General features: G+C 40.4%; 1 protein-coding gene across 2 annotated transcripts in view; it reads right to left on the bottom strand.

Moving 5' to 3' along the window:
* Window positions 1-27,845, bottom strand: part of LAMA2 (laminin subunit alpha 2) — a 387,452-nt gene that overhangs the window by 211,522 nt on the left and 148,085 nt on the right. For both annotated transcript variants that reach the window (XM_075087596.1, XM_075087597.1), the window contains exons 7-12: window positions 26,578-26,695; window positions 24,713-24,891; window positions 23,245-23,344; window positions 7,922-8,082; window positions 4,151-4,291; window positions 2,600-2,773 (exon numbers count right to left, since the gene is read on the bottom strand). In XM_075087596.1, the coding sequence (XP_074943697.1) occupies window positions 2,600-2,773; window positions 4,151-4,291; window positions 7,922-8,082; window positions 23,245-23,344; window positions 24,713-24,891; window positions 26,578-26,695 (873 nt within the window). The remainder of the gene's footprint in view (window positions 1-2,599; window positions 2,774-4,150; window positions 4,292-7,921; window positions 8,083-23,244; window positions 23,345-24,712; window positions 24,892-26,577; window positions 26,696-27,845) is intronic.

The raw sequence follows: 27,845 nt of genomic DNA, 5'->3' as shown, positions 1-27,845 counted from the left end.
AATGTAATTCACGACACTTTCAGACAAATTTGCAAAATATTTTACGATGGACACAAGTTTAAATTAAACTTACATTGTTAGTTAAACAATTGTTGAAGTGTCACAACAATACAAGAAACTGCAAACAAAAATCAAACGGGGTTCTCAGATACCGAAAATGTAATTAAAGTTGATAGCAAAAGGCATTTTTTCAGTAACTAGAAGCTCTAGCAGACCACAAGTCCTTCTGACTGTACTCAGTAGGCTATGATGAGGTAGGCAGGCAAGAAGATAAACCATTTTACAATACCTACAAAACCTTTAATACCAGCCATTTTAAATCTGCTCTCCCAAATTACCCAGTAGATGTTTTATTTCTAGAAATTAAATTCCTCCAGATTAGCGCCAAACATATTCTGCACCAAAAACAGTGTTCAGTTTTTCAGTTCAAATGCATATTATATAGTCAGACAGGTAAAATATCTGGCTTTTAAAAAACTATCTGTATTTGTACAACAAAGTTTAAGTTTTGGTAGCAGCATATATATTGAGAAGACTAAAAGGATATGGTGCTGTTAAACTAATTTGCTCATGTTCTAGTCCTACTCTGACATAAACAAAAATCCTGCAGCATTTATAGCCTTTTGTTATTTATGTCTCCTTAGAGACATAGTCAAAGACCAGTATCACATAGCCTAGTGTCATACAGATTTAGACAAAAAAGAAAAAGCTGAAGGCTGCACATTCACAAGCATCCTATTTATAACACCTTTTTAATCCAAAAGAAGCATTTGGAGATGAATGTAAAACAAGCAGATAGCACACATATGGCAATCAACATTGTGGAGGCATACGCACAACATGCCAACTTTATATGAAAAGAATTATTTTAAATACGGTTTTTGAGCTATATTTGAAAACTGGGAAATGCAGGATGGTTACTACCTTTTGTTACTCACTTGTTTTTGGGGGATAGTATTTAAGAGTAATAATTTTAACAATATAAAGGAAAGGCAGTTTTCTGTGACACAGGTTTTATAAGTTACAAGTGTACATCTTGGTATAAGATTTGCTAAATCGTTCTCTACATTTCCTAAGACAAAAATTCTTAAGAAGCTTGCCTGCTCTGAGATAGCAATTTTTCTGCTGTAACACAGCTAGCAACCACTCTCAAGAAAGGATGTTTTAATCTAGTTTCATCTATTTGGTTTTATCCAGTTTCAGCTATTTAGAGAAATGTTTTATTGAGTTTACAAATAAGGACTCTCAATATTCTACTTCATTTCCCTTTCCATAGCATAAATCATATGGCCTAAGCACGTCATTATGACTATAATTTACGTGATGCAACATGACAGTTAAGATGTACTGTGGTAATTTGTGAGTGCTTTCAGTATTATTGTAGTATCAAAAATTTATATGGTTCAGTTATTAAGGCAAATTGTTTCATTCATACAGAGATGTCTGACAGTAACCACAAAGGACCTCCAAATTACACTGAAAAAATATCTGCCACGTTCAAATAATTCGTGCACATTCTTACCATTATTTTGATCACTGATTAGAAGCAGGATGAAATTCTGCCTGGAAGAGTATCAGTTCATATCTCAGGGTAAGTTCACCAGACATGGAAGATTATAGAAGAAACTCTCCCTTGCCCAGATAAATGAGGCTGAGTATCTTTAACAATTTATAGCCATGAACAGGATGCCCAGTTCTTTGGAATGATGCTATTTAGTTTCCACATGCTCACTTACCTTCTGTCATGTTGATTTTCAGCCAGCAGGAAAAAAATAAATAAATGAGAGGTTGACTAGCCTGAAGAGACTATGGAGGAAAATGTGCTCAAGTGCATTAGTGTGTTAGCATTTCAGAGAAGTTTTAGCATAATCGGGGTTATGGTAAATGGAAAGCTGTTCAGCTTGCTTTATATTTAGGACTCATTCAGTCCTCAATTCTACTTTCTGGAAAAAAATGAGATTTTCATAAGGTATCATGTATGACAGCAGAAAGTCTAATGGTGAGAAGCCCAACAGTCAGATCACTAAAGCATCCAAGACTTTAGAAAGCGAATATTTGGTATTAACCTGCAGAGCATGAATATGTGTGTATATGCTCACATGGACACATGCAGACTTGGATAAATATGTTCATTAGAACTGGCACAGAGCTCACAACAGCATTTTCTAAGTTCTAGGGCAGAGAGCTCCCCACACATAAGTTTCTTGCCAAACATTGAAGTTTTGTAACACACCCCCACAACATCTGATACACAACTTGCACCTCTGAAAAGCAGACAAGAGAACTGGTTTTCAAAACTGAGGAGAAGGTGGGAAGAGAACAGGACAAGCTGAACCACACACCAGCTAATTCATTGAAAAACAATGCTGTGAACCATATAGGCTTCTCTAATACCTGACAGCAGAAGCCCAAAGAGGGCTCAAGGTCAAACTTTTTGCCTCACAAGGATACTCCATACACCTGATTTTTTTCTGGTTGCAATATTGCTGGTCAAATGGCTGTCCAACTTCATCTCTCCTCAGTTCCACCCCCCTTCAAAGCCTTATTTCTTTTCTCAATAAATCAAATTAGCGTTTAGGCAAGTACCATCTGCACTTACTTTGTTGCCCAAATAAGAACTGGGTGCGCTCCAATAATAAGTCTGCGGCAGTACTTTTCGTGCAGCTACGTTGTTGATGCTAAACTGCTGCTGCCCATCAAATCTCTTTTGCTTGGGGGTAACTCTGATGAGACCTGGTAAGCCAGTCAGATACCAACCATTCATGTCTTCTATCTAGAATGACAGAAAAAAAAAACCCCAAAGCAAAACACATTACAATGAGAATCAGGACATCAGTCATTTCAGTAGTCACAGCTTCTCATTCTTCCAGTTTAAAAAAACTGATTAGGTTTACATGATTAATAGCAGTTTAGGAACAAAGGAAACAACAAAGCAGTAACAGCAAAAATCTGTCTTATTGTATGTGACTGGGAGTTATAACTTCTGAAAAGTTTGAAGCAACTGCAAGTATTTGCTTTCTCTGCTTCATATGGTCCAGAGTGAGGAGGAAATTCTATTGTACAAACATACGTGTAATAATATCTCCAAATATTATACAAGTTTTCAGTAAATAGTATCAGTCACAGAGGGTACAGAAGATGAGATGACAAATGAATATACATTTTCGGATTGTTGTAGACAGCAAGATTTATAACAAAATTTAATTCTAAAGCCTTACAAGTTCAAATATACTTTTTTTAGAAAGCCGAAGCAAAGCTGGAAAGCACCAGAACTTGTATTTCTGAAATCCCATAACTAGAAATTAATTGTCAGAGAAGAGCACACCGTTCATACAAGGATGGCTTCTGAAGACTGGATACAAGCAGAACAATAAAATAGCTCAGCTGTGGGATGGAAAATTATTTCAGATGCTGGCATGTAAATGAGCACACTGGGCACATATGATTTTAGTTGCAGGCTTCCAGCATACCAGTACAGCCCAAACCAGTAGCTAGTAGAGCTGGAACACATTTCCCAAACTCGATCTACATACATGAATATGTAGCATACATCCATTACAGTGGAATCAGCGTCGGAGCTTTGAGAGCTAATTTCAAGTTTAGAGTATATTTGCAGGCTACAGACATTTTTCTACAGCACAAATAAGAACAGTAAGTTCATCTCCTTTCACAAGCTTTTCTAGGAATGAGGTGTGCAAAAGAAATTCACTCAAAATGCCCCCTGTAAGGCCTCCCTTTTTCTTACATAAGCTGTGTGTTGTACATTTAATGTTTCAAAATTCTTCATGATTTCAGGTCTAGTAATTTAATAATGACCTGGAAAAGAGGTTGCCCTATGGATATGTTGCATTTATCTCAGGACTGATTATGTATGCACATTCCGGGACTGTGTTTATGCACATGGCTTCATTTTTCACTGTTATAACTCCTTCTGCACTTCTCACTCTTGGACTGCACTTTTTCAGATCTTCCTCACAATGAAGAGAAGCAAAGCTTATAAGCATTTTCTTTTGGATAAATGAAAAATATATGGGGCACAAAAGAAGATGCATGATTTTATAGTAAGATGCATTCTGGTGGCAATGGAGAGTGACAACACACAGAAACACAAAACCAATGACATGTACCGATATGGTATGAATTTTCTTACACTTTTGTAGGTAAGGTGAGAGTGTGTGCAGACATTTGTTTTCCCAGAGCAGAAACATTCCTCACAGCCTTTGGGATTATTTTGATGCAGATTGAAGAAACCTGCTTTGCAACGATCACAGTTTTCTCCTTCGACATGTTCCTGGAAATGCACATTAGAGTATTACTCCCATTGTCATAGATTAGAACTTGAGATCACTAGCTTTTTACGCTGCAGGAGAGTATAAATGCAGGACTATAAAGACATTTATAGGAGACTATTCTTATTTGTGAATATTAGTAGCAAATCCTCTACAGAACAGTAGTTACTATGGTTGCATGTAAATAACAGGACACGGAATTTGGACACTATAAGATTTTTAATTTTTCATCTACATCTTCTGCATGGACACACCTGATTTCAGGGAATAATCTAATTCATCTCCTTTACACTTAAGAGTGTCAGAGGGGAAGTAAGTATGGGACACAGTGTTACAGCCTCAAGAACTGTCATTTGTAGGTATGGCTGATAAAATCTGTGCATGCCCAATTGATGCAAACTACAGGTACACAGTATTAGGTGTACCAATCATTCAGCATATCAGTTTTCCAGTGGTCAATCATTAATAGCTGAATTCAGGCTAAATGAAGTGTTAAAAGGGCTACATTTCTTCTTTCCGTTAGCTACATGTGTTTGCCAGCCATGCAGCCAGGTCTGCAAACTCTTCCCCTGCAGAAAGCAATGCACTAAACATACATGAAGAATTCTAAACTTAGCATTTGTTAATTACATTTTTCAGAGAAAGCTTATGTTGTGCATTAAGTCCTGCTAGCTTATACAATAAATCAATTTGTCCTACAGGCAAAGATAAAGCTAGCTTTTCTACAAGGAGTATGTTGCAAAAGGCTCACGCTATGGTGCTGGCTTAGTAATTCAGTATTTTTCCCAAGAGCCCAGAAAATTCTTTCCCTTTCAAAAGTGTTATATACAGTCTCTTTAATCCTGGAGGCAGTGCTCTACGGTATGCACGCAGGACCAAATTGTTGGCTCCACGTCAGCAGAGAATGAACGCATTATAAAAAGCCTGCCCACACTGTGAAGTCTATGATTCCTTGGAATACACAGCTCTGAAGTAAGTTCACCAAAAGCCATTTGATAGCTTCCTGGTTAAGATCTAGCAAAGATGGAAAAAGCAAGGCAAAGCATGTGGTGGTATGGGGAGAAAGGATAGCACATATGGAGTAAGAGAAAATAGGGAAGATGAGGGGGAAGGCATAAGGACAGGTAAAGGAGATAAAATGAAAATGTAAATAGGTTTTCACCACTAACTGTTCAGTAGCAACATGTGTAGCAAAATATCTTTGCTCTGTCTCTGTTGCTGTGCTGTATCCATGCTCCCCTTCAACAACATCATATAGACTCTGTTCAACAAACCAAAAATCTCTTTAATACAACAGAAGACTATCGGTCAATTACTTTTAACTTCAACATCTCATTAATTTAGGTATTTTTATGTTTTCACCAGCAATCTCAGGATTAATCAATGCATATTATTGCCCTAGGTATGCTGAAATCAGCCAGGTATTAATGCTTCATATGAAAAATAATGTGGGCAATATTTGCGAGCTCACAGGCACTCCAATGCACAATTCAACTAGCTAGAATTCTGAATGCTGGTCCCAAAAGTTTCAGACCTTTGCTGACGTGCTTAGTGTGCGCAGGGTGGGAAGCGTAAAAGAAAAAGAGAGACCTTCAAAGCAAAGGTATCTTTTTAAATTAAAAGTTGTCCCACTCTGCAGTCACAAGCATGTCGTCAGAGAGTAAACCCTGTATAATTCTATTGAGTAGGCAGAAAATTCAGTGGATAATAGATACATGAAACTCGAAGTTTGAAAGGAGATCTAACCTCTCCTTCAGCCAATGAAGCAATTTTTCTACAGCCTCATTTATTTCTGAATACTGTGTTCACTCCAGTTTTAAATTATGCAAAAATGAGACTTTGACCATATACCTTCAGAAAGCTCTCTGTGATAATTAGTGATAAAACTGGCATTTATACTTGTCCCTCACCTTCCTGTACTTTAGTTTTCTCTGGCTAATGTGGTAAAGATAACAATCTAATGCCCACTTTGCTGCATTTTGCTGCTCGCAGTTAGAACTGTTTTTCAGCAGTCATTTCCTTTACAAGAAAACTATCTTTAGTAAATTTAGAGCTCATCATATGTAATTGAAAGATGTGATTAGAAGAAGGGAAGCATTTTTCCTAAGACCTGCTATTAACTTGTCCAGACATCCCACTTTACTTTTCATATGGAGCATAACTAATCTGATGATTTCAGTGTCCCTTTGACCATAATCTGCTTTGATTTGAATTTGAAGATTGCTAGTGAAAATAAATGTGTATATATCTCTACCTCAGCTATCTGCAAAGGGTATCATTTTTCTCCCACAAGCACTTATGAAGGGATTAGAGGAACAGAAAGGAGACAAAGGATGAACAGCGAGGAAGAAGTGTATATAGTGTGGAGTCTCTGGGATAGGAACAATTTTCTCTATTCCATATTTGTCCATTTTGGTCTGATTGTACTAACAGGTCAGTTTGGTGCTACACAAATAATGTTATAATAATAAGAATCATTCGGCAGTGGTTATCTTGTATTTGGCACATGACATTTTCATCAAAGCTCCCTTTCAAGTCAGAATATAGCAAAAGCACCCCTTTTCTGATCTTCTAGACTTAATAGCTAAGGAATTAGAACTGTGATATGGATAGATTTTATTTTTGACAGAGAGCATGTGACTGTTACATAAAGTGAGGATAAGGTTAATTCTCTGAGTAGATTTCAGTGCTATTCAGCTGTCACAAGAGCTTTATATGTGTATGCAGCATGAGCTGATAGACTGAAGTATTTTTTGTACATTCTTGTATTTAAGGATGTAATGTAAGTATTTTTAAATTCACATCCATGGCTAATGCACTTAATTAAATTCTAGAAGGAAACTCCCACAAGTATAACACAGAAAACTTGACCCACAGCACAGTAAATTTTCTTTGGACCTATTCATGGCCAGCTAGTAAATTGTGACTTACAGAGCATTTCTGGTAACTAGGTATTTTATAAGGAGTGGATACATGTGTTTTTAGAGGTTTTTTATTTCCATATACTATCAATATATAACTTGCTGGAGGTACATGAAGGTACACAGAGAAAATAATTCTTAAATTTTCTTCCTAGAAATTAAGTTAATCCAACAGAAAGGATGGAATATTATTTTTTTTAATATGTTAGAGATTTCTAAACAACCATCCCAAGGCAGGGAAGAATGAAAAGAGAATTCGATCCCTAATGACAACTCCTAAAAGGCAACTTTTTTGTCTGTTTTAATATATCATCAGTTCACCTCATTTTCTCTCTTGAAGTCATATTACAGGTTAGTTTTAGAGCCTACAATACTTTAAACATACAGTTTCTGAGTAGATGAGGATACAAGTTTGAAGCAAATTATTCATAGTCTTCTTAAGCATCTCTTCATTACAGATTTCCAAGGACTTGTATGACTGGCAGCAGGCTCCTATGTACTTCTGTTAATTACAGTGAATACTGAGGTGATGCAAGACAACCTAAGACTTTACAGGACCAAGAGCAAGTGTTCTATGAGAAATGACTAACATGAATACTAACACAGCTAGGTAGGACAGTGGAATGCTGTTGTATGGTAGAAGACCATTAATTGCAATCTTTCAATATCATTAGTATCTTCCTATGGCTCAGAAGAATTTGACATCCATACCTTGCAGATGCAGGGACCTATGCAAGGGTCAACATTCATACTGCCTTTCAATGAGCAGTTGCAGGGCAGGCACTCAGGATACCCTATATAGCCCAAGGCGCATCTATTGCAGCTCTCTCCTGCATAGCCAGTCTTGCAGTGACAGAAACCAGGCAACATATCTATGGGAAGAGGGAGAAAACATGACACATGTTTGATTTATTATTATTATAATATATGTATGTTAGAGTACTCAAAGCAACACCTTTGGAAGGTGTAACATAAGGGTGTTTACTGTGGTTCAGACCATACATCTATTTAACTCAGTATCCTGTCTGAGAGGCTTGAATAAAGCATGTAAGAATAGAGCAAGCATATAGTGATTTGAATTCTGAGCTTCCACAAATCCACATATTAGAGATCTTATAAACAGAAACTTATCCCTACTTCCTCGCATCTAACAGTCCCTGAAAAACTTCTCTTCCATTTATTCACCTAATTGCCTTTGAACATGCTTGTGCTTTCAGAACCCATAAAGCTCCCCAGCAGTAAGTTCCACATTCAACCATGTGCAGTGTGAAAGAAAACACTGATGTGTATTAAACCTGTATTTATTGCCTTCTAATTCTCATATCATAGAAAACAGCAAGCAACCATTATCTACTCACTTTCTCCATGTCATCTGTGATTTCAATATACCTTTATCATATCCCACAACGACATTTTTATTTCATATGACAAAAACTTTAAGCCTCTGTAATATCTCTTTACACAGAAACTGCTTTGTATGGCTAAAAATCTTGATTGTCCTTCTCTGCACTGTTTCCAATTCTAATAAATTATTTAAAGAGAAGGGAGTGCGTAGTGTGGACCTATAAATGGTTTGATGTTTTGTGCTGGTTTTGGCTGAGAAGAGGTTAATTCTCCTCACTGTGGGGGTCGGCTACCTTTCCAGCTTCCCGCGCTCTGCCGCGTGGCGGGGGGGGGGGCTGGGAGGGGCAGGGCCATGGTGGGGGCGGCTGACCCCGACTGGCCAATGGCAGGTTCATTCCATACCATGTGACACCATGACCAGTATATTGAGGGGGGGCAGTGGCAGCGCGGAGGTGGCGCGGCGGTTCGTTCCCCCTCTCCCCTCCCTTCCCCCCCTCCCTTCTCTCCCTCCTCTCCCTCCTCTCCCTCCCTTCTCTTCCCCCCTCTTCCCCCCTCTTCCCCCCTCCCCCGGGGCTTTGCGCCTCTCGTTGTTCTCCTTTACATTGCATTTCTACTGTTGTTTCTTTTAATTTTAATTATTAAACTGTTCTTATCCCAACCCACGAGCGTTACCCTTCTGATTCTCTCCCCCATCTACCGGTGGGGCAGTGAGCGAGCGGCTGTGTGGGGCTGAGCTGCCGCTAAACCACAACAGTCATTTTGGCGCCCAACGTGGGGCTCGAGGGTTGGAGATAACAACAGCTGCTGGTCACAGCACCATGTTGTCCTTTTTGCAGTTGGTGTTAAAAATCGGTGTTGGTTTGTTGAGTCTGCTGTGTTCTGCTGTGATTAGTAATGTTTTGCCTACAAGATTTGTTATACAAACACTCGTTTTCAGCTTTATCTGGTATTTGGGGTTTTTGCTGAAACCGTTACTGTACTTCGGATACCACCTTGTTGAGGCAATTAGCAATTATACCTCCTCCTCTGAGAGATTTTATATGGAGGAAATACAGAATAGTACCTTTGCAACTTTGTTCTATGATGTCTGTGCCTTTGTTACAACAACGTTTTTGTATCTTGAACATCCTTGGGTGGTTAAGGTGCACTTATTGTTAGTTTTTGGGCATGTTGTTCTGGTTTTGACTAAGCAACTTAAGAATATCACCCAGAAATCTGCCCCGAGGCTTGATAGTTATGAGTGGCAGGGCATGTGGGATAGCATGGGCAAATACCTAGGGCAGTGGGCACCCCCAATGTTTTGGAGTTTCACCCCCGAGCAAGTGCAGAATCCTAAAAAACTAGTAGAATATTTGGAGAAAGTATGTTGTTACGCTGGGAACTCCAGAGAGACACAGATAACTGCAACGTGCTGGGGTCTGGCCCATGCATACCGAGCCCTGCTCAACAGTATTCAGTGCCCCCAGGGGGAAGAGAATGTCTCTGGATTGAAATGCAAAGTGACTGGCACTGTAGACCATCCAGCCCTGACAACAGGCACTGCAGCCACTCAAACCCCCACAACAAGTACCGGAGCTAGCTCAGAAGATAAACCCGTACCAGTATCAGTTGCCCCCATACACAAGATGAAATATTGGAAGCGGACATCAACTCGTTTAGAACGGGATGATGAAGAACCAGGGCCATCGCGGGGAGAGGAGGGAGAAGTAATAAATGAAATAGAGACCACCCGATCCCTGTCCTTAAGCGAGTTGCGAGATATGCGAAAAGATTATAGCCGTCGTTCAGGTGAGCACATTGTCACCTGGCTGCTCCGATGCTGGGATAATGGGGCCAGTAGCCTGGAACTAGAGGGAAAAGAAGCCAAACAATTGGGATCCCTTTCTGGGGAAGGGGGCATTGACAAAGCAATTGGGGAAAAAAACCACAAGCCCTCAGCCTCTGGAGGCGACTCCTGTCTGGAGTGAAGGAAAGGTATCCCTTTAAAGATGTTACATATCGCCCAGGAAAATGGACAACTATGGAGAAAGGAATCCAGTATCTCAGGGAATTAGCTGTGTTTGAGGTGATTTATGGTGACCTGGACGATCAACGGTCATCCAAAGATCCAGATGAAGCCAAGTGCACACGACCCATGTGGCGGAAGTTTGTACGGAGCGCACCATCTTCACATGCAAATTCATTGGCAGCGATGTCCTGGAAAGATGACGAGACACCAACGGTGGCAGAGGTGATAGATAGACTCCGGGATTACGACACAAATATCTCTTCCTCGCTTGTCTCTGCTGTGGAGAAACTATCCCAAGAGGTCCAGCAACTCAAAGAAGATCTGTCCTACTCCCCCACCTCGACAGCAGTGTCTCAGCTGTTAGGAATAAGCATCCTTTGGCTCAAAGAAGGGGATACACACCACGGGCCACCCTATGGTTCTACCTGTGTGACCACGGAGAGGACATGATGAGGTGGGATGGCAAGCCTACTTTGACCCTACAGGCACGAGTACATGAACTGCAAGGAAGAACAGTCACTCAGGGAGGCTCTTCCAGGAAAGCTGCTGCTCCAGTTTCCAGCGAGCAAGTCCCCAGACAGAGGAGTAGAAGCGCAGATTTTATTTCTAAGTGTAATAGAGGGACTCCTGATTCACATTTACAGGAAGTGAGTTGTGACTGCCATGATCAGGACTAGAGGGGCCCTGCCTCCAGCCGGGTGGAGGAAAGGGATAACCGGGCTTACTGGACTGTGTGGATCCGATGGCCTGGCATGTCCGACCCACAGGAGTATAAAGCTTTAGTGGACACCGGCGCACAGTGCACCTTAATGCCATCAAACTATATAGGGGCAGAACCCATCAGCATTGCTGGAGTGACAGGGGGATCCCAAGAGCTAACTGTATTGGAGGCCGAAGTGAGCCTAACTGGCAATGAGTGGCAGAAGCACCCCATTGTGACTGGCCCAGAGGCTCCGTGCATCCTTGGCATAGACTACCTCAGGAGAGGGTATTTCAAGGACCCAAAAGGTTACAAGTGGGCTTTTGGTGTAGCTGCCTTGGAGACGGAGGAAACTGAACAGCTGTCTACCTTGCCCGGTCTCTCAAAGGACCCTTCTGTGGTGGGGTTGCTGAAGGTCAAAGAACAACAGGTGCCAATCGCCACCACAACAGTGCACCGGCGGCAATATCGCACCAACAGAGACTCTCTGATCCCCATCCATAAACTCATTCACCAACTGAGGAGCCAAGGAGTCATCAGTAAGACCAGCTCACCCTTTAACAGTCCCATATGGCCAGTCCGGAAGTCTAATGGAGAGTTGAGACTAACAGTAGACTATCGTGGCCTGAATGAAGTCACTCCACCGTTGAGCGCTGCTGTGTCAGACATGCTAGAACTTCAATACGAACCGGAGTCAAAGGCGGCCAAGTGGTATGCCACAATTGATATTGCTAATGCATTCTTCTCAATCCCTCTGGCAGCAGAGTGCAGGCCACAGTTTGCTTTCACATGGAGGGGCGTCCAGTACACCTGGAATCGACTGCCCCAGGGGTGGAAACACAGTCCTACCATTTGCCATGGACTGATTCAGACTGTACTGGAACAGGGAGAAGCTCCAGAACACCTTCAATACATTGATGACATCATTGTGTGGGGCAACACAGCGGAAGAAGTTTTTGAGAAAGGTGAGAAAATAGTCCAAATCCTTCTGAAAGCTGGTTTTGCCATAAAACAAAGTAAGGTGAAGGGACCTGCACGAGAAATCCAGTTCTTAGGAATCAAATGGCAAGATGGTCGTCGTCAGATTCCAATGGATGTGATCAACAAAATAGCAGCCATGTCTCCACCAACTAGCAAAAAGGAAACACAAGCTTTCTTGGGCGTTGTGGGTTTTTGGAGAATGCATATTCCAAATTACAGTCTGATCGTAAGCCCTCTCTATCAAGTGACCCGGAAAAAGAATGATTTCAAATGGGGCCCTGAGCAACGACAAGCCTTTGAACAGATTAAACGAGAAATAGTCCATGCAGTAGCTCTTGGGCCAGTCCGGGCAGGACAAGATGTAAAAAATGTGCTCTACACTGCAGCCGGGGAGAATGGCCCTACCTGGAGCCTCTGGCAGAAAGCACCAGGGGAGACCCGGGGTCGACCCCTAGGGTTTTGGAGTCGGGGATACAGAGGGTCTGAAGCCCGCTATACTCCAGCTGAAAAAGAGATATTGGCAGCATATGAAGGGGTTCGAGCTGCTTCAGAAGTGGTTGGTACTGAGGCACAGTTGCTCCTGGCACCCCGACTGCCAGTGCTGGGCTGGATGTTCAAAGGAAACATCCCCTCTACACACCATGCAACTGATGCTACGTGGAGTAAATGGGTTGCACTGATTACCCAGCGGGCTCGAGTAGGAAACCCCAGTCGCCCAGGAATCTTGGAAGTGATTATGGACTGGCCAGAAGGTAAAGATTTTGGATTATCACCAGAGGAGGAGGTGACACGTGCTGAAGAAGCCCCACTGTATAACAAACTGCCAGAAGATGAGAAGCAATATGCCCTGTTCACTGATGGGTCCTGTCGCCTTGTGGGAAAGCACCGGAGATGGAAGGCTGCTGTATGGAATCCTACACGGCAAGTAGCAGAAACTGCTGAAGGAGAAGGTGAATCGAGCCAGTTTGCAGAGGTAAAGGCCATCCAGCTGGCCTTAGACATCGCTGAACGGGAAAAGCAGCCAGTGCTCTATCTCTATACTGACTCCTGGATGGTGGCAAATGCCTTGTGGGGCTGGCTGCAGCAATGGAAGCAAAGCAACTGGCAGCCCAGAGGCAAACCCATCTGGGCTGCCACATTGTGGCAAGATATTGCTGCCCGGGTAGAGAAACTGGTTGTAAAGGTACGGCATGTGGATGCTCATGTCCCCAAGAGTCGGGCCACTGAAGAACATCGAAACAACCAGCAGGTAGATCAGGCTGCCAAGATTGAAGTGGCTGAGGTGGATCTGGACTGGCAGCATAAGGGTGAACTATTTCTAGCTCGGTGGGCCCATGACACCTCAGGCCATCAAGGGAGAGATGCAACATACAGGTGGGCTTGTGATCGAGGGGTGGACTTGACCATGGATATTATTGCACAGGTTATCCACGAATGTGACACATGCGCTGCAGTCAAGCAAGCGAAGCAGGTAAAGCCTCTGTGGTATGGGGGACGATGGCTGAAATATAAATATGGGGAGGCCTGGCAAATTGACTATATCACACTCCCACAGACCCGCCAAGGCAAGCGCCATGTGCTTACAATGGTAGAAACAACGACTGGCTGGCTGGAAACATATCCTGTCCCCCACGCCACTGCCCGGAACACTATCCTGGGTCTTGAGAAACAAGTCCTGTGGCGACGTGGCACCCCAGAGAGAATTGAGTCAGACAACGGGACTCATTTCCGAAATAGCCTCATAGACACCTGGGCCAAAGAGCACGGCATTGAGTGGGTGTATCACATCCCCTATCACGCACCAGCCTCTGGGAAAATTGAACGGTACAATGGACTGTTAAAAACTACACTGAAAGCAATGGGGGGTGGAACATTCAAGCACTGGGATACACATTTAGCAAAAGCCACGTGGTTAGTCAACACGAGGGGATCTGCCAACCGAGCTGGCCCTGCCCAGTCAGAAATCCTACATACTGTGGAAGGGGATAGAGTCCCTGTAGTGCACACAAAAAGTATGCTGGGTAAAACAGTCTGGGTTCTTCCTGCCTCCGGCAAAGGCAAACCCATTCATGGGATTGCTTTTGCTCGAGGACCTGGGTGCACTTGGTGGGTGATGCGGGAGGATGGAGAAATCCGATGTGTGCCTCAAGGGGATTTGATTTTGGGTGAAAACAGACAATGAACTGAATAGCACAATGTGAACTGCTATATAATACTGTGTGTCACCTCTGTGTTGTATCAATGATATCAGAGTACGAGCCTCCCAACCCATGGAAGATCAACTATGAAACAAGCCGTGCAGCAGTGATGGAACGATGACTGACTCGGTATGCAGCAACCCAACGCCACACACCATCTCTCCCACCCGGGAAGACTGATACAACAGATGGAGCCCAGAGTCATGGACTGGGTGAACTCAATGGACATTTTAATGGACATTTTACAGGGAAGGTCCATGAACTAAGGGAATGATGTCTGTGTATTATGTTAAAGGATGGGAAGGGGAGGGGTGGTGGTTGGTACGGTTGTATTGCATCATATGGGACCTGGGCATGGTGTAAATGGTATGGAATAAGGGGTGGAGAATGTGCTGGTTTTGGCTGAGAAGAGGTTAATTCTCCTCACTGTGGGGGTCGGCTACCTTTCCAGCTTCCCGCGCTCTGCCGCGTGGGGGGGCGGGGCTGGGAGGGGCAGGGCCATGGTGGGGGTGGCTGACCCCGACTGGCCAATGGCAGGTTCATTCCATACCATGTGACACCATGGCCAATATATTGAGGGCGGGCAGTGGCAGCGCGGAGGCGGTGCGGCGCCGGGTCGGCGGGCGGCGAGCGGCTGCGGCGCATGCAGTTTGTTTCGGCGGTTCGTTCCCCCTCTCCCCTCCTTCCCCCCTCCCCCGGGGCTTTGTGCCTCTCGTTGTTCTCCTTTACATTGCATTTCTACTGTTGTTTCTTTTAATTTTAATTATTAAACTGTTCTTATCCCAACCCACGAGCGTTACCCTTCTGATTCTCTCCCCCATCTACCGGTGGGGGAGTGAGCGAGCGGCTGTGTGGGGCTGAGCTGCCGGCTAAACCACAACATGTTTTTTTCAGTTTTGTTTTTTAAACATCAGTAATATCTCCTAAGGCTCAGTTGACCTTTTTGACTACTGCTGAGCCAGCACTGAGCTGATACATCCAGAGTACAGTCCAAGGTATCTAAGAGCTGTTTCACAACTGCTAGTGCCCAAGTCAGAAATTGCTGTAATCAAGGTAAAAGTAGAACTACTTTCCTCTGTGTTCTACTTTTCCTTTAATTGCTACAGAAATTTATCAGTTATTTTACTACCCAGCCACTGACTATCTTGAGATCTTTCTGAACATTTTGCAGTTTTTAAATTTTTCTATTCTGAAAGATTTTGTACTTGCTAACTTTGTCACCTTCCTACTCATCCCTTTTCCAGGTTAAATATGAATATTTTCAACAGTTCATATTGATCATTGCTGTCAAAATGGTCCATTTATTCTTTTAACCAAGTACTAATCCATGAAAGAACTTTTCCTCCTTATTCTATTACACTTTCTTTCATGGTCTTTGGTGAAGGATCTTGTCAAACCTTTTTGAAAATCAAAATACAATATTAATCAAATGAGCCTTTGTTCACATGTTCACTGAATCCTTCAAACAGTTTCATAAGGCACACTGTCCTCTACAAAAAAAACCCTGATCTTGGGTTCTGCCCATTTTTGCCACAGTTCAGAAATGGTATAAATCATTTATTGTAGTTCTACTGATTTGCTTGGTACAGAAACCAGACCTTCTGGTTTTAGTTTCCTGGAACCCTCTGCCTTTCTTTTACAAATTGGATAAACAGTTCCTATTTATGTAATATTAATGTCAGTTTTTAAAAGTATTATAAACAATATTTAATGCTTCAAGCATCTCCATTTTCAACTACATCCAGAAGCCATGGAAAAAATACGATATATGCCTGAAGGATTTTTGTTCTTCATTTTTCAGATTGCTCTAAACCTGATACTTCTGTTTGAGACAGTTCTTCTGACTTGTCCCCATGAACAAAGACTCCCAAGTGGGAAATCCCCATAGCTCTTCTATTGACTGATACAAAGAATTAATCTAGCTTTTCTGCTGTGTCCTTTTCTTTCTTGAGATCTCTGGTTTTAACTTGATTACACCTTAATCATATTTAACTCCTACTGAATTTGAATCTCTAGCAGTCTTTTTGATTCTGATTTATCTGAAGAAGTACTTCTTAGCAACTTTTAAGCATTTAGCAAATTATTCCTCAAAATATGTGTACATGTAACTAAGAGTCTGACTTTCCAGAATCTCTCACAATTTATGTCCCTTTCTATCATCCTCAGTTGCATACAACTTCTGCTTTACCAGGGAGCTTCTTTTTTATTGTTAAAATAGATTTTTTTTTTTCTAGCTTAATTGCACTGCTTGAATAATTTTGAGCTACAGGAATGCATGTTCTCTGAATGTCTAATATGCAGTCTATAAATCTGATGCTTGCCATTAGCAATCTTGGATTGTTCATTTTGATTTTCTTTTTAAAGGTTTCCTTGTTACGATTAACTTGTTTTTTAGGGAGGCCTTCTAATTCCTACATGAATGCTGAATTTCACTGCCCTTCAAGAGGAGTTTTAAACCAGTTTCTTATGCATAAATCCAGAGGTGCTTCTCTTCTTATGATTTCTCTAACTAGCTGTTTGAAGAAGCAGTCACCTACAGGAGTTTTAAAAGATATTATCTGTTAATCTATACAGAGATGAAATTCAATGTCTTCTCTAACCTTGCAGCCTCTTTGATCTCATGTAGCACATCATATTGACTGTTACCTTCTTGATCTGTCCTAATTATATACAGAATTTCAGTGCATGAAATTTCTGCTTTATTTATCATGAAACCATGTGCTCCATGGGTTTTATTCCTATGGCTCAGCTGATTCTCAGATTTCTGAGTTACCCTCCTCTCCGCTACCCACTGGCAAGGCCCCGCAGCACAGCAGGCCTCAGGCTTGTTTGTAATCTGGGTCAATGCATCGTAGCTGGACATCTTGTCTTATGAGAGAAACTTCTGTTCCTTCCAGATAAAAATACACACCAGGATTCAGCAGGAAAAGATACAGGAAAGTCTAAGCCTTTAGAAGTCAGCTGGTCTTATTTGAAAGTTTCAGGAACTCATTCTTGGGTCTCACGAGTTAAGTCTCAGCAAACTCAAATTCAGTTAAATGTCTCAGTATGGAACAACTCCCAAATACAAATTTAAATCTATAGCCTCTCCTCCACTTCCCAGACAGTCCATTTTTTTCAGTTCCCCATCAAGAACCTTCCCTTCTCCTGCTCTTTCCTTTCTCTGCAGTTAAGGAAGAGAGACCAGGATTGGAACCTCCACTGTCACCATCCCAGAAAACTCCTTTCTTATGCAGTATACGCAGTAGTGGATAACCTTCTGTCTAGCCTACCATCTATCGAGAGACCTCACTCTCCACAACAGAGAGAGGAAGATGTAGAGACTAGTAACTGTCGTATATTCTTCCAGCTCTTATGCTTGTTGATACGGTTAGTCTGTATACTTTATTTGGCTCAATGCCTTCTTTCGTTTACAGCACTTGCAAGATCTAGGCTCTCATTGTATTACACAGTATGTAACGGTATGTAAATTCCTGTCAGTGTCCCGCTGGTTATCTTTGACCAGCCTTCTGTAGTATTTATGTAATGCATATTAAGTCAACAGCCTAATTACATTTTTGATTTAGGGCAGATGTTTCAGGTCTGTTTTTTGTTGTTGTAGTAATGAACTAGCATTTCAGCAGAAGTACATCTTCTTTTGCTTTTGGTCTATTGCTTAACAGGCCTTCTTTGAATGGGGCTTTATTTGTTGAAGCTGTTATTCCTTGTTTTCTACCTGAATATTATCAGTTTCTGTCCTATATTTGAGAGTACAGAGGCTTTGAAAGTTCATCCTAGAGGATGAATCATCTTGAAATATGACTTCTATCAGTCAGTTTTCTCCCAGACTACCAGTCTTTCAAAATTGCACAAAAATAAATGCATGCAAAAGCACGTGCCAGACCCTTGAAAAAAACTGCAGTCCCTGGACTGGCCTCTGCCATTTTCACTCCTGTTCAACAGTATATAAATTCCAAAAATTACCTCATGGAAGTCAGTGGGACTGCTTGCTCAGCAAAGTACTATGAAGCCTGAATAAAGATGGAGATGTCTGGATCTATTTATCCTACAATGTCTGAGAGAGTTTTTCAGCAAAAATAAACATCTGTCACTGGGATTATATTGTACATAAAGAGGCAACAGGGAAAAAACTTCACTGCATGATAGCATGCAGTGAAAACTGAGTCACAAAACTCTGCCAGATTTCAAACCTCACAGCTCTTGCAGGTGCTTAAAAGCCAAGTATAATGGCTATTCGTTAAAATCTAGCTACTGCAGCTTGAAACAAGAGTACTGATTCACCGAGAAAGCCTAATTACTGGAGTACGGAGTAGTTCTGAATGTATAGGTTCCACTTCTGCTTCTGTATGGACAATTGCAAGTGATCACAATATCAGCAATGGTCAAATTCACCTATTATTAGGATGGATTGGACAGAGGTGGACAAGTTCAGTTTTACAATTATTGCTTTCAGTTACAAAACCTAGACACATTTTCATCAGCTTATTTCATCAACACCACAGTTTGCAAACATACTAAGATTTATTATAAGTTTCTGGCTCTCTCTTTTCTATATTGCTCATGAACATGTCATATAACATTGCTATGAAAGAATATTGGAAAAGCATTCTTGAAGATTCAAAACCAAAAATATACTATACAAGCTAGAATAAGAATATTTCATTTCAGAATGCCGAGTGACACGTGAGGACCAAGTTATACTAGGCTGATCAAAATGGAAATTATACATGCATAATATACAAAAATAATTCTTTTTCTCCTGAAACAATGCCTGATCAATTATAAAGCAACTCCTTCATGCCCTTCTCTTATCTACTGAAACCTGATAAAAACTACAGGATGCAGTCATTTAAATCCTCTTGTTGCACTTGATCAATGTACCAGTTATTATGGTATTTGCTACAATTTTCCATTTTAATTCTTGCTTACCTACAGAATTCAAGCACACAGAGAATGTACAGCCTCCAGCTTTATTTTCCTTGAGAACTGTTCACGGTGACTTTATATCCCCAGTGATTTTCCTTATTATCATATTTCCATTTTAGTTTAATGTTTTTAATCTTCCCAACTCATTTGCTTACCACACATTTAAGAAGCATATTCCCATCTTACACCAAGCAAACAATTTATCCTTAAATAACCAGCCAGCAAACTCTGAGATGTATTTCATCCTACCCAGTATGTATTCATTCTGATTCACAGGTGAATAGATAGATTCCTTTAGACAGATCGTGCTTTCCAGCTTTTCTTTATGAAGGCTCCCCAGTGCTTCAAACCCAACTGCTGCCCAGGGTGAGGAGTGTACAGCAAATAGAATTTTATCAGTGTATTGAATATAAATTTGAGGGGAAAAAAAAGCTAAAAAGTGATCTGCTTTCAGGATAGTTTGATGCTAAAAATTATATCCAGACCTGTTCTTGATTCTAATACAACCTCTTGCATTACCACAAAAATGTTTCCTTAAAAGAAATATTAAAAAGGCTTTTTCTTTCAACTAGCATTATTGTGTCTTTTCTGTTGAATAAGACATTACAGACACAAATCAGTCCCGCTGGTCCAAACACTATAATGAAACATAACGTGCCAGACATAAACTGTTTTCCTAATGTGTTGGATCCATATTTAGTACAACAAGAAGTAAAGAAAAGCAAATAAACAGAAAGAATAGGGAGCAAAGAACAGGACCATTGTAGGCAGAATGGCTACAAAGGCCAGTTATGTGTAGAGCTTACTTATTTTTGTTCTTGTGGTCTTAAAACATGTCAATAAAATAAGGTAAATATCAGGACTGTCCTCTGCCCACTGTCTAGACAGTGCAAACTATCCACTTCTCACTGGACTTCCAGGGCTGGGCAGGACACAGACAACTGGTTTCAGGAACAAGTACATGGACTGCTTTGGGGAGAGAATTCCCTATATGATGGCTGTTACCTAGATAACAATTGTTGTGTTTGTCATATATATGAGAAGTAGTTTAAACACACAGAATAACCTCTACAGTAAATAAGCTGGAAAGAGAAGATATCAATGGGTTTAAAAAGCAATAAAGAAAAAAAAATTACTTTGTATTTTACAAACAGCAGATTCAACAGATATTAAGAATACTCTAACGTGCTCAGAAGCAACAGGCCTCTAATGAATTGCAGCCACATGAGTTAAGTTTCAGGAAAATCAGGACAGGCTGGTTACAGTCAAGACAGAAAATTATGAGAGTTTTAATTTTACGAAGAGAACAAAAGAACTCTTTGGTTCTTGGGACGGGAGGAACTGCTGAGATACGAAACTTGTTTGAATGCCTGGGGCTAGATGAGCACGTCTGGCTGCTTGCCAATAAAAGTAAAAGGAGGCAAAACAGAGAGAAATGATCCAATTTTGGATATGTTAGCTTCAAGATGGCGGCATGACATATTTCTTCGTTTATTTGAAAGACGCAGTTAATGAACTTTAGATTGTATGCATGGAAACAACAGAGAAAAAGCAAGAAAGGAAAGGAGGAGTCCAAAGAGAGGTTTTATCCTCTTGCTAGAGAGGTCCAGAAAAGAGGTAAGAGAAGATTTTACCAAAAAGAAGATCAGAGAATTAAAAAGGCAGAAGGAGATACAGAAGCAAGGTATTAAAGCACAGTATCACCTAGTCACCTTCAGAAAGTGTAAGCTGATTTAGAAAGCAACTATAAGATGGCTTAGATCTGTTGAATGCGCAGAGACAAGAATAAGACATTATTAGAGCTCCTAGTGACACTATCGCTGACAACCAAACAAGATGGAAAAATGTCTTTATCTTTTTCCTTCCCTCTTCCCGTGAGAGAAGAGCTGACAGCCTATTAGCTGCCTTTCAGCTGCCAGGCCCCTGGAGGATGACCCACACTGGTGGCCAGTAGAGAAACTGTGCAAAGACAGACTGCAGCAGTAACAGATAGGACCAAGAGACCAAGCAGCTGCTTAACACCCAAGTGGAACATTGCATTTGTTTGAATTAATCATTCTTAAATCTCAAAATCATAGTCTCAGTCTTTTACAGAAGCACTGAATGTCAGTAGTGGCAAATGTTTGAATAAAAGTAGCCCTGTTTAATAGTATTCTTTGTTGTATTAATTCTGCTATCTGAAACCTGTACACTCTCACTCACAGGTCTGGTACAGGCATCGCACAGTCTTGCTGTGTTTTTTCCAGCTTTAGGAATCATCCTGGAATCTGCTTCTACTGTCTTTCCTATCAGTCCGTGTGATATCCTGTATTGGGTGTTTGTGCCCAGGCGCTGGCAGCGGTGGGGGCTGCAGGGTGGTCTCTGTGAGGAGAGGCCAGGACTGCCTGATGCCGGACACAGCTGGCTCCAGCGAACCCACTGCAGGGCACAGCTGAGCCTCTCAGCCAGATGGGACAGAGAAGGTCAGAGGAGGAGGATGGAGAGGAGGTGCTCCAGGCACCAGAGCAGATATTCCCCTCCAGCCTCTAGAGCAGATATCCACACTGCACACCATGGAGAACCCCATGAAGGAACAGGTAGATATTTCCCAAAAGAACACCCATGGTGGAGCAGATTTTTTTCCTAAAGGATGGCAGCCCGTGGGAAGGACCCACACTAGAGCTGGGGGAAAGTGTGATGAGAAAGGAGCATCAGAGAGTGATCGTTATGACCACAACCCCCATTCCCCATCCCCCTGCATCGCTTGTGATAGTAAGGGAGGAGGTAGAGGAGTAACTGTAACTGAGGTTGAGCCTGGGGAAAAGAAAAGGAGGTGGGGGAAAAGTGGTTTGTAAATTTTTGTCTTTGTTTATCACTATCTGAATCTATTTAAGTTGGCAATAAGTTAAATTAATTTTCCCCAAGTCAAGTCTGTTTTGCCCATGACAATAACTGGTAAGCAATCTCCTGGTCTTTACCTCGACCCGTGAGCTGCTTCATCTTATTTTCTCCCCCTGTCCTGCTGAGAAGGGCAGTGAGAGAGTGGCTGGGTGGGCAGTTGCAGCTGGCTAAGGCCAACCCACCCACCATATATACCACTGTGACAGTAATCTGCATCATTTTATTGAATTGATATAATCAGTACATGATTGTTACAGTAGATTTTACACCTCAGGGCCCTGCATTTGCATCTTTGCTATGCTGCTTTTATGTTCCATTGATATCTATTTCAAAAAAGACTGCTATTACATCTCCTGCCAATAGACTGTAATTAGCCCAATGTAAGAATATCTTAAAAACTGACCTTGGGTTTTGTTGTTATCTTCCTACAGCATTTTCAGAAATTTGTCAACAAAAGAACAAGAAAAATATGGCAATTCATTGTTTCCAAAGCACAAGGAAGCAGTTTATTCTCTATTTGAAGATAGCTTTTACAGGGCTATGGTAAACAGCTTGCAATCCTACATTAATAATATACATGTCACAAAAATATGATACTTTTCAAACAGATTTTTTTCTAGGTTTCAAACAGAAATACGCTTAGAGAGGAAAAGAGATTAAAATGTTATAGTTGTACTAGTTTTCATCTCTGCTGTAAAAGAAGAAAGCTCTTTAAAGCCAAAATTCTCCAATATGTTCTATGGGGAATACTCTTCCAAATGTACCCAAGTTTGCAAGCCATGAATCTGAAAGAGGCCTCAGCAAATTTGGGAATATAAAATCTGAGTTTCCAAAGAAAAGTATCATAAGAATGCAGGTAGATTATTGTTTGCATGAGTAAACTTCAAAAAAAAAAAGTTATTTGATTTTTTTTAAGAGATGTCACACATGTGTTTCAGCTTTTCTTTGACCATTGCTGAACTTAAGCTTTAACATCACTATCTTTTAGGGATCTTACCTCCTTCTGCATGCTTCTCATCTTTGACACAGGTATCATGTAAAGACCCATTTGGATCACAGGAACATGGCCGACATGGATCTGGGCTATCTGGCAATACCTATAAAACAAATATATTGAAAAAAAATCTTACCTTTAATTATTGGAAACTTTTATTTACTTCTTAAACAAAAACTAGGAAAGAACAACAACTGCATAGTTAGCTTGCACTTTAACAAACATGAGATGGTTGCCAAACTTAGGCCGTGCAGTCTAGGCATTAAAGTTACACTGTGGATTTTTGTTCAGAAACATGTGATTTAGATACAAATACATTTTCAATTAAAAAAACAGGTCCTTGTATAATTAAAATCAATAAATGTAAGGATGTAGATTTTAAGCACTCACTACCTAAAGTAATATTGAAATAGTTCAGTTCTGGTCAACATGATTCAAAATGCTAACTGAAGTTAGTCAGTAACTGAACAAAAAGGGTAAATGAAGAAAAGTGAACATTAGACAAATGAACAATCTCCTTTTGTTCTTGAAAAGGTTACCTCAACCAAACTTAAACCTCAGTCTAATATCACACTGGGAATACAAAGCAGAAGTTCGCCATGAACTAGGTATAGATACACTGTACACACATATATATAAAATCCCTATTAGTTGGATGATAACCTGATCCAGAGTTAAAAATTCAGTGCCCTGCTGTTGAAGGCATCAGTACTCCTTTTGTCAAGCCCTAAGGCTAAAAACTGATATATCAGGGAGAATGTAATTATTGTTATTTGCTAATGTTTTCTGCATTTGAGGATTAAAAACCAATCAAACTAAAGGCCCTGATTTACCAAATTGAGACTGTACAGACAAAATATTAAAGCACACACTCGGAGTGTGCCTGTCTAAAGCACAGGCACAGCCTATATTGGCAATACAACCTAATGTAAGATTCATCTTCTGACAACTTCAATTTAGATAAAAATACAGCCTTATATGATGAGACACAAAAAAAAATTCCCGCTGCACCAAAAATGAAAGACATTCATGAGACACTATAGAATTTAGGTAGTTATTAATTCTTCATTACATTTAAAAAATAAAAATTACAGACACTCTTTCTCCAGTATCAAATATAGCAAAATTTCTTTGATCTTTGATAACAAATCTTGGAATTCATTACTGAGGCAAAAGTTTTGTTTAGAGGACCACAATCCCCTTTAAATTACATTGAAATACATGCTGGAGGCCCTGACCTCAAGTGTATTCCTTCGCATCAACAAAATTCACTTTCATATTTCTGTGAGCGTTAACTTTACAGATTTCCATCGGTGAAAAGCAACTACTACACTGTCAGAATTAGAAGTTAACCTTCACAAAATGGCAGTCCAAACTGTATCATCTCTTTTTAGCAACTTAACTCCCCACACTGAAGAGATGGTTTGAGTGCAGAGCTTTACAGTGAGGTGACAACAGAACACGCCTTTACCCCTTGAGGTCTGAAGTAGCCGTCAATGCAGGTCTCGCAGTTTATGCCACCGGTGTGGCTTGTGCAGTTCACACAAACTCCACCCCCAATGTATTCTCCATGGACATTCAAACTCTGATTTCTGTCTGCAACATCCTGATCATAGTAACACTCCTCAGTCTTCCCGTGACAGTTGCATGCTGAAAGAGAAGGAACTGTGTTAGCGAATGCTTTCCAGCTGGAGATGCCACAGTTACTAAGGTATTAAAGAGAGTCGTTCAGCATTTTATCATTGGTGCTGCATACATTGCAACCAATAGCACATTCAAGCATTAATCTACTACTTCAGCTGTGAAAAGTAATGTGGTCCCATCATAAACACTGCCTGGAATTCTACATATTGTCTTTTTGTCTCTATGTATTGTCTGAGTGATTATTGAAGTTGACAGATATAGTCTATTTATGTTCTTCACGTTTTGTTTTAGGGTTTTTTTTTCTGTTTAAAATGATGGTCCAGAAACCTTTTGGTGGTTGCACACACATATGGTTCATGAAAAAGTCAGCTAATATAAAATACAAGATGAGTTATAAGGAAAGCAGCAGAATGGTATGAGTAAATTAAAATAATTTCCATGAAAGTTGAAAAACATCCTAAAAACACTTGATTTGGACATATGTATGTAAGAGCTGAGTCAGAACAAGGATTCCCAATCTTAAAATCTCCCTAGATGTTCAGACTTGAACTCTTAGGCTTCAGGTCCACATGCAGGAGAACTAATCTAATAATCTGTTGCTGTGAAAACGAGGTAGATTGCTCTCTCCCTTCCGCTGCAGTATTAAACCATTCATTTCCACATAAAAAGAAATTCAAAGCTCATCAACATTGTAAGGAGTCATTCTCCTCACATCTGAACCAGATCCCAGGGAACTGTTTCCACCATGAAAGTACAACAATTCACTGAGGATTGAACAGGGCATATGAAGAGTCTCTTAAAAATTAAACATGAAAAGAAATCTATCCTAATTTCATTCCAGAATGCATTCCCAGTACAGACACAGTCCCTACGGAAAGAAAGACCTCTGTCTTTACAAAGTTTACAGGACACAAATAAGCAATCACTACTTTAAATATGGGGATATCTGTTTCTTTTTATTTATTTTTAACCACTCATGGTAAAACTACAGCTGCAATCCTACAATGAATAAACACTTACATGTAATGCAGCACTAGATTTTATTATGTTCAGTAATTTATGTGGTATGTGACCTTTGGAAGTAAGATGTTAAAACTGAATTGTAACTACCCTTACTACAGTAAATCTGAAAATGAAATTCCCACCCTGTGGGAAGATGGTATTTCAAGGTATGTTTTCATTCCATGTTGGAAAACTAGATACATTGCTTTTTCCATTTAAAAAAATGAGAAACTCAAATTGCATTTTGATCATGTAAAAATATTTTGTTTCAGCAAGGCTGAACATTATAATATATAAAAGTGGCATTTATACAAAAATCATGCCATTAAAGTTTAACATAGTGAAAAATCTGTAAAAAAAAAGATTTTTTACTTATCAGAATACAGTCCTGTTATTTTATCAACACAAACCCACCATAATTATAAAAACTAAGCAAGTCAAAAAGATTTTTATAGTGTATTTCACCAATATCAGCATGTTACACTAAAATACTCTGAGTTCAATAAAATCATGATTCTACATGTAATTTTTGTGTTAACTTTTTTGAGACAGTCTAAATAAGTGAACAACAACTGATTCATAAACAGATGTGGTTAGAAATAAAATTAATTACAAAATCATGTAAGACCCGATTTCAGTTTTCACCAGCAGTTGCAATAAACCTTCTCTTCTGTAACGCTTTCAACTTACGTTCACATTCATGCTTAACCAGGAAAGTGCCAGCATGCCAAGGCTTTTGATTGAAACCAGGACAACACCGATCACATGTCTCTCCACATGTGTTGTGCTCACACTGACAGACGGATTTCTGATTTAAAAGTAAAACAAATATTTACACAATGTGATGATATGAAGAATCTGTCCATGTACATAATCTGCATTCCAGTTCAAATTATGAAAATATTAACACTAAGAATGGTTACACTCTGTAATCCCTCTTTTTATTCATTTTTATTCAATTATGTATTCTGCATTCACCAGTGAGACACAAAAGACTCTGTTTAACTTCTATAGCTCTGTTTTAAGAAAATAGCCATGATGCAAAGGAACAAAGATGGCCAGAGAATCTGAGGAGAATCTAAGAACACAGGAGAATCTAATTCCAACTGTCTGAAGAAAGCAGGATGAGAGAATGAAAGTTCCCCAATACAGCAAATAAGCCAAAGTGCTGGTAGCCCTCAGATACAGCTTCACGATACAGGAAAACTGAGCTCATAGCTAGCTTACACTAGATGGAGTGAGCCATTCTCCACCCTTCCCTTAGATGCAGCAATCCCGCAGCTGCAGAGTGAAATCAGTTCTGTTGGCTGATCCAATAAAAATTGGCTTTTCTTTCAAATTTAGCATTGCTTTTTTACTGGATGAGTCAACTCATCATGTAACCTTCTAACTGTATAACTAATTCTATGTCAAGGATAGCAGGAGTTTTTAAATAAGAGTTGAGAGCAGGAGCAGCCTTTCAGTCACTTTTCAGTTCCTCAGCATATCACCTTAGTCCCAGTTTAGTCCCAGCATGAAAATATTGCTGTAGGGAACGCCTAAACTCTCTGAGCCACAGAAGCAGCTTGGAAAAGATAAAAGGAACTGTAGTTTGGAGAAATAGGGAGCAAAATTTGCCTTCCTAATAGTTATTCACTGCAGGGGTTTCTCTGTGGTCCTTGTGAAACCACTGAAGATCACAGCAGCAAGCTAACCTGGAGAAATTCTGTGGCTCACAGGACAAAGCAAAAATCTTGCACAACAAAGTTAAGTTAATGAATGCTTCAGAAAAGCAAGGCAGTAAATGCAAGCAAGTTTGTCCTTTGTAATGCTAGGGGGCATATTTATTGTGCTAACAACTACAGTCACGATGTTTATAAGCCAAAGCCCACTTATTTTAGTATGGCTTAGTCTAAAGAGTTTCCCTGGAGAGCTAAAACAAATACTCCAAATCTCCTATGGCTTGAGTTGTTTCGCTT

Source organism: Phalacrocorax aristotelis, chromosome 3 (genome assembly GCF_949628215.1).
Source record: "Phalacrocorax aristotelis chromosome 3, bGulAri2.1, whole genome shotgun sequence".
Taxonomy (NCBI): domain Eukaryota; kingdom Metazoa; phylum Chordata; class Aves; order Suliformes; family Phalacrocoracidae; genus Phalacrocorax; species Phalacrocorax aristotelis.
This window is presented reverse-complemented; position numbering and strand designations above follow the sequence as displayed.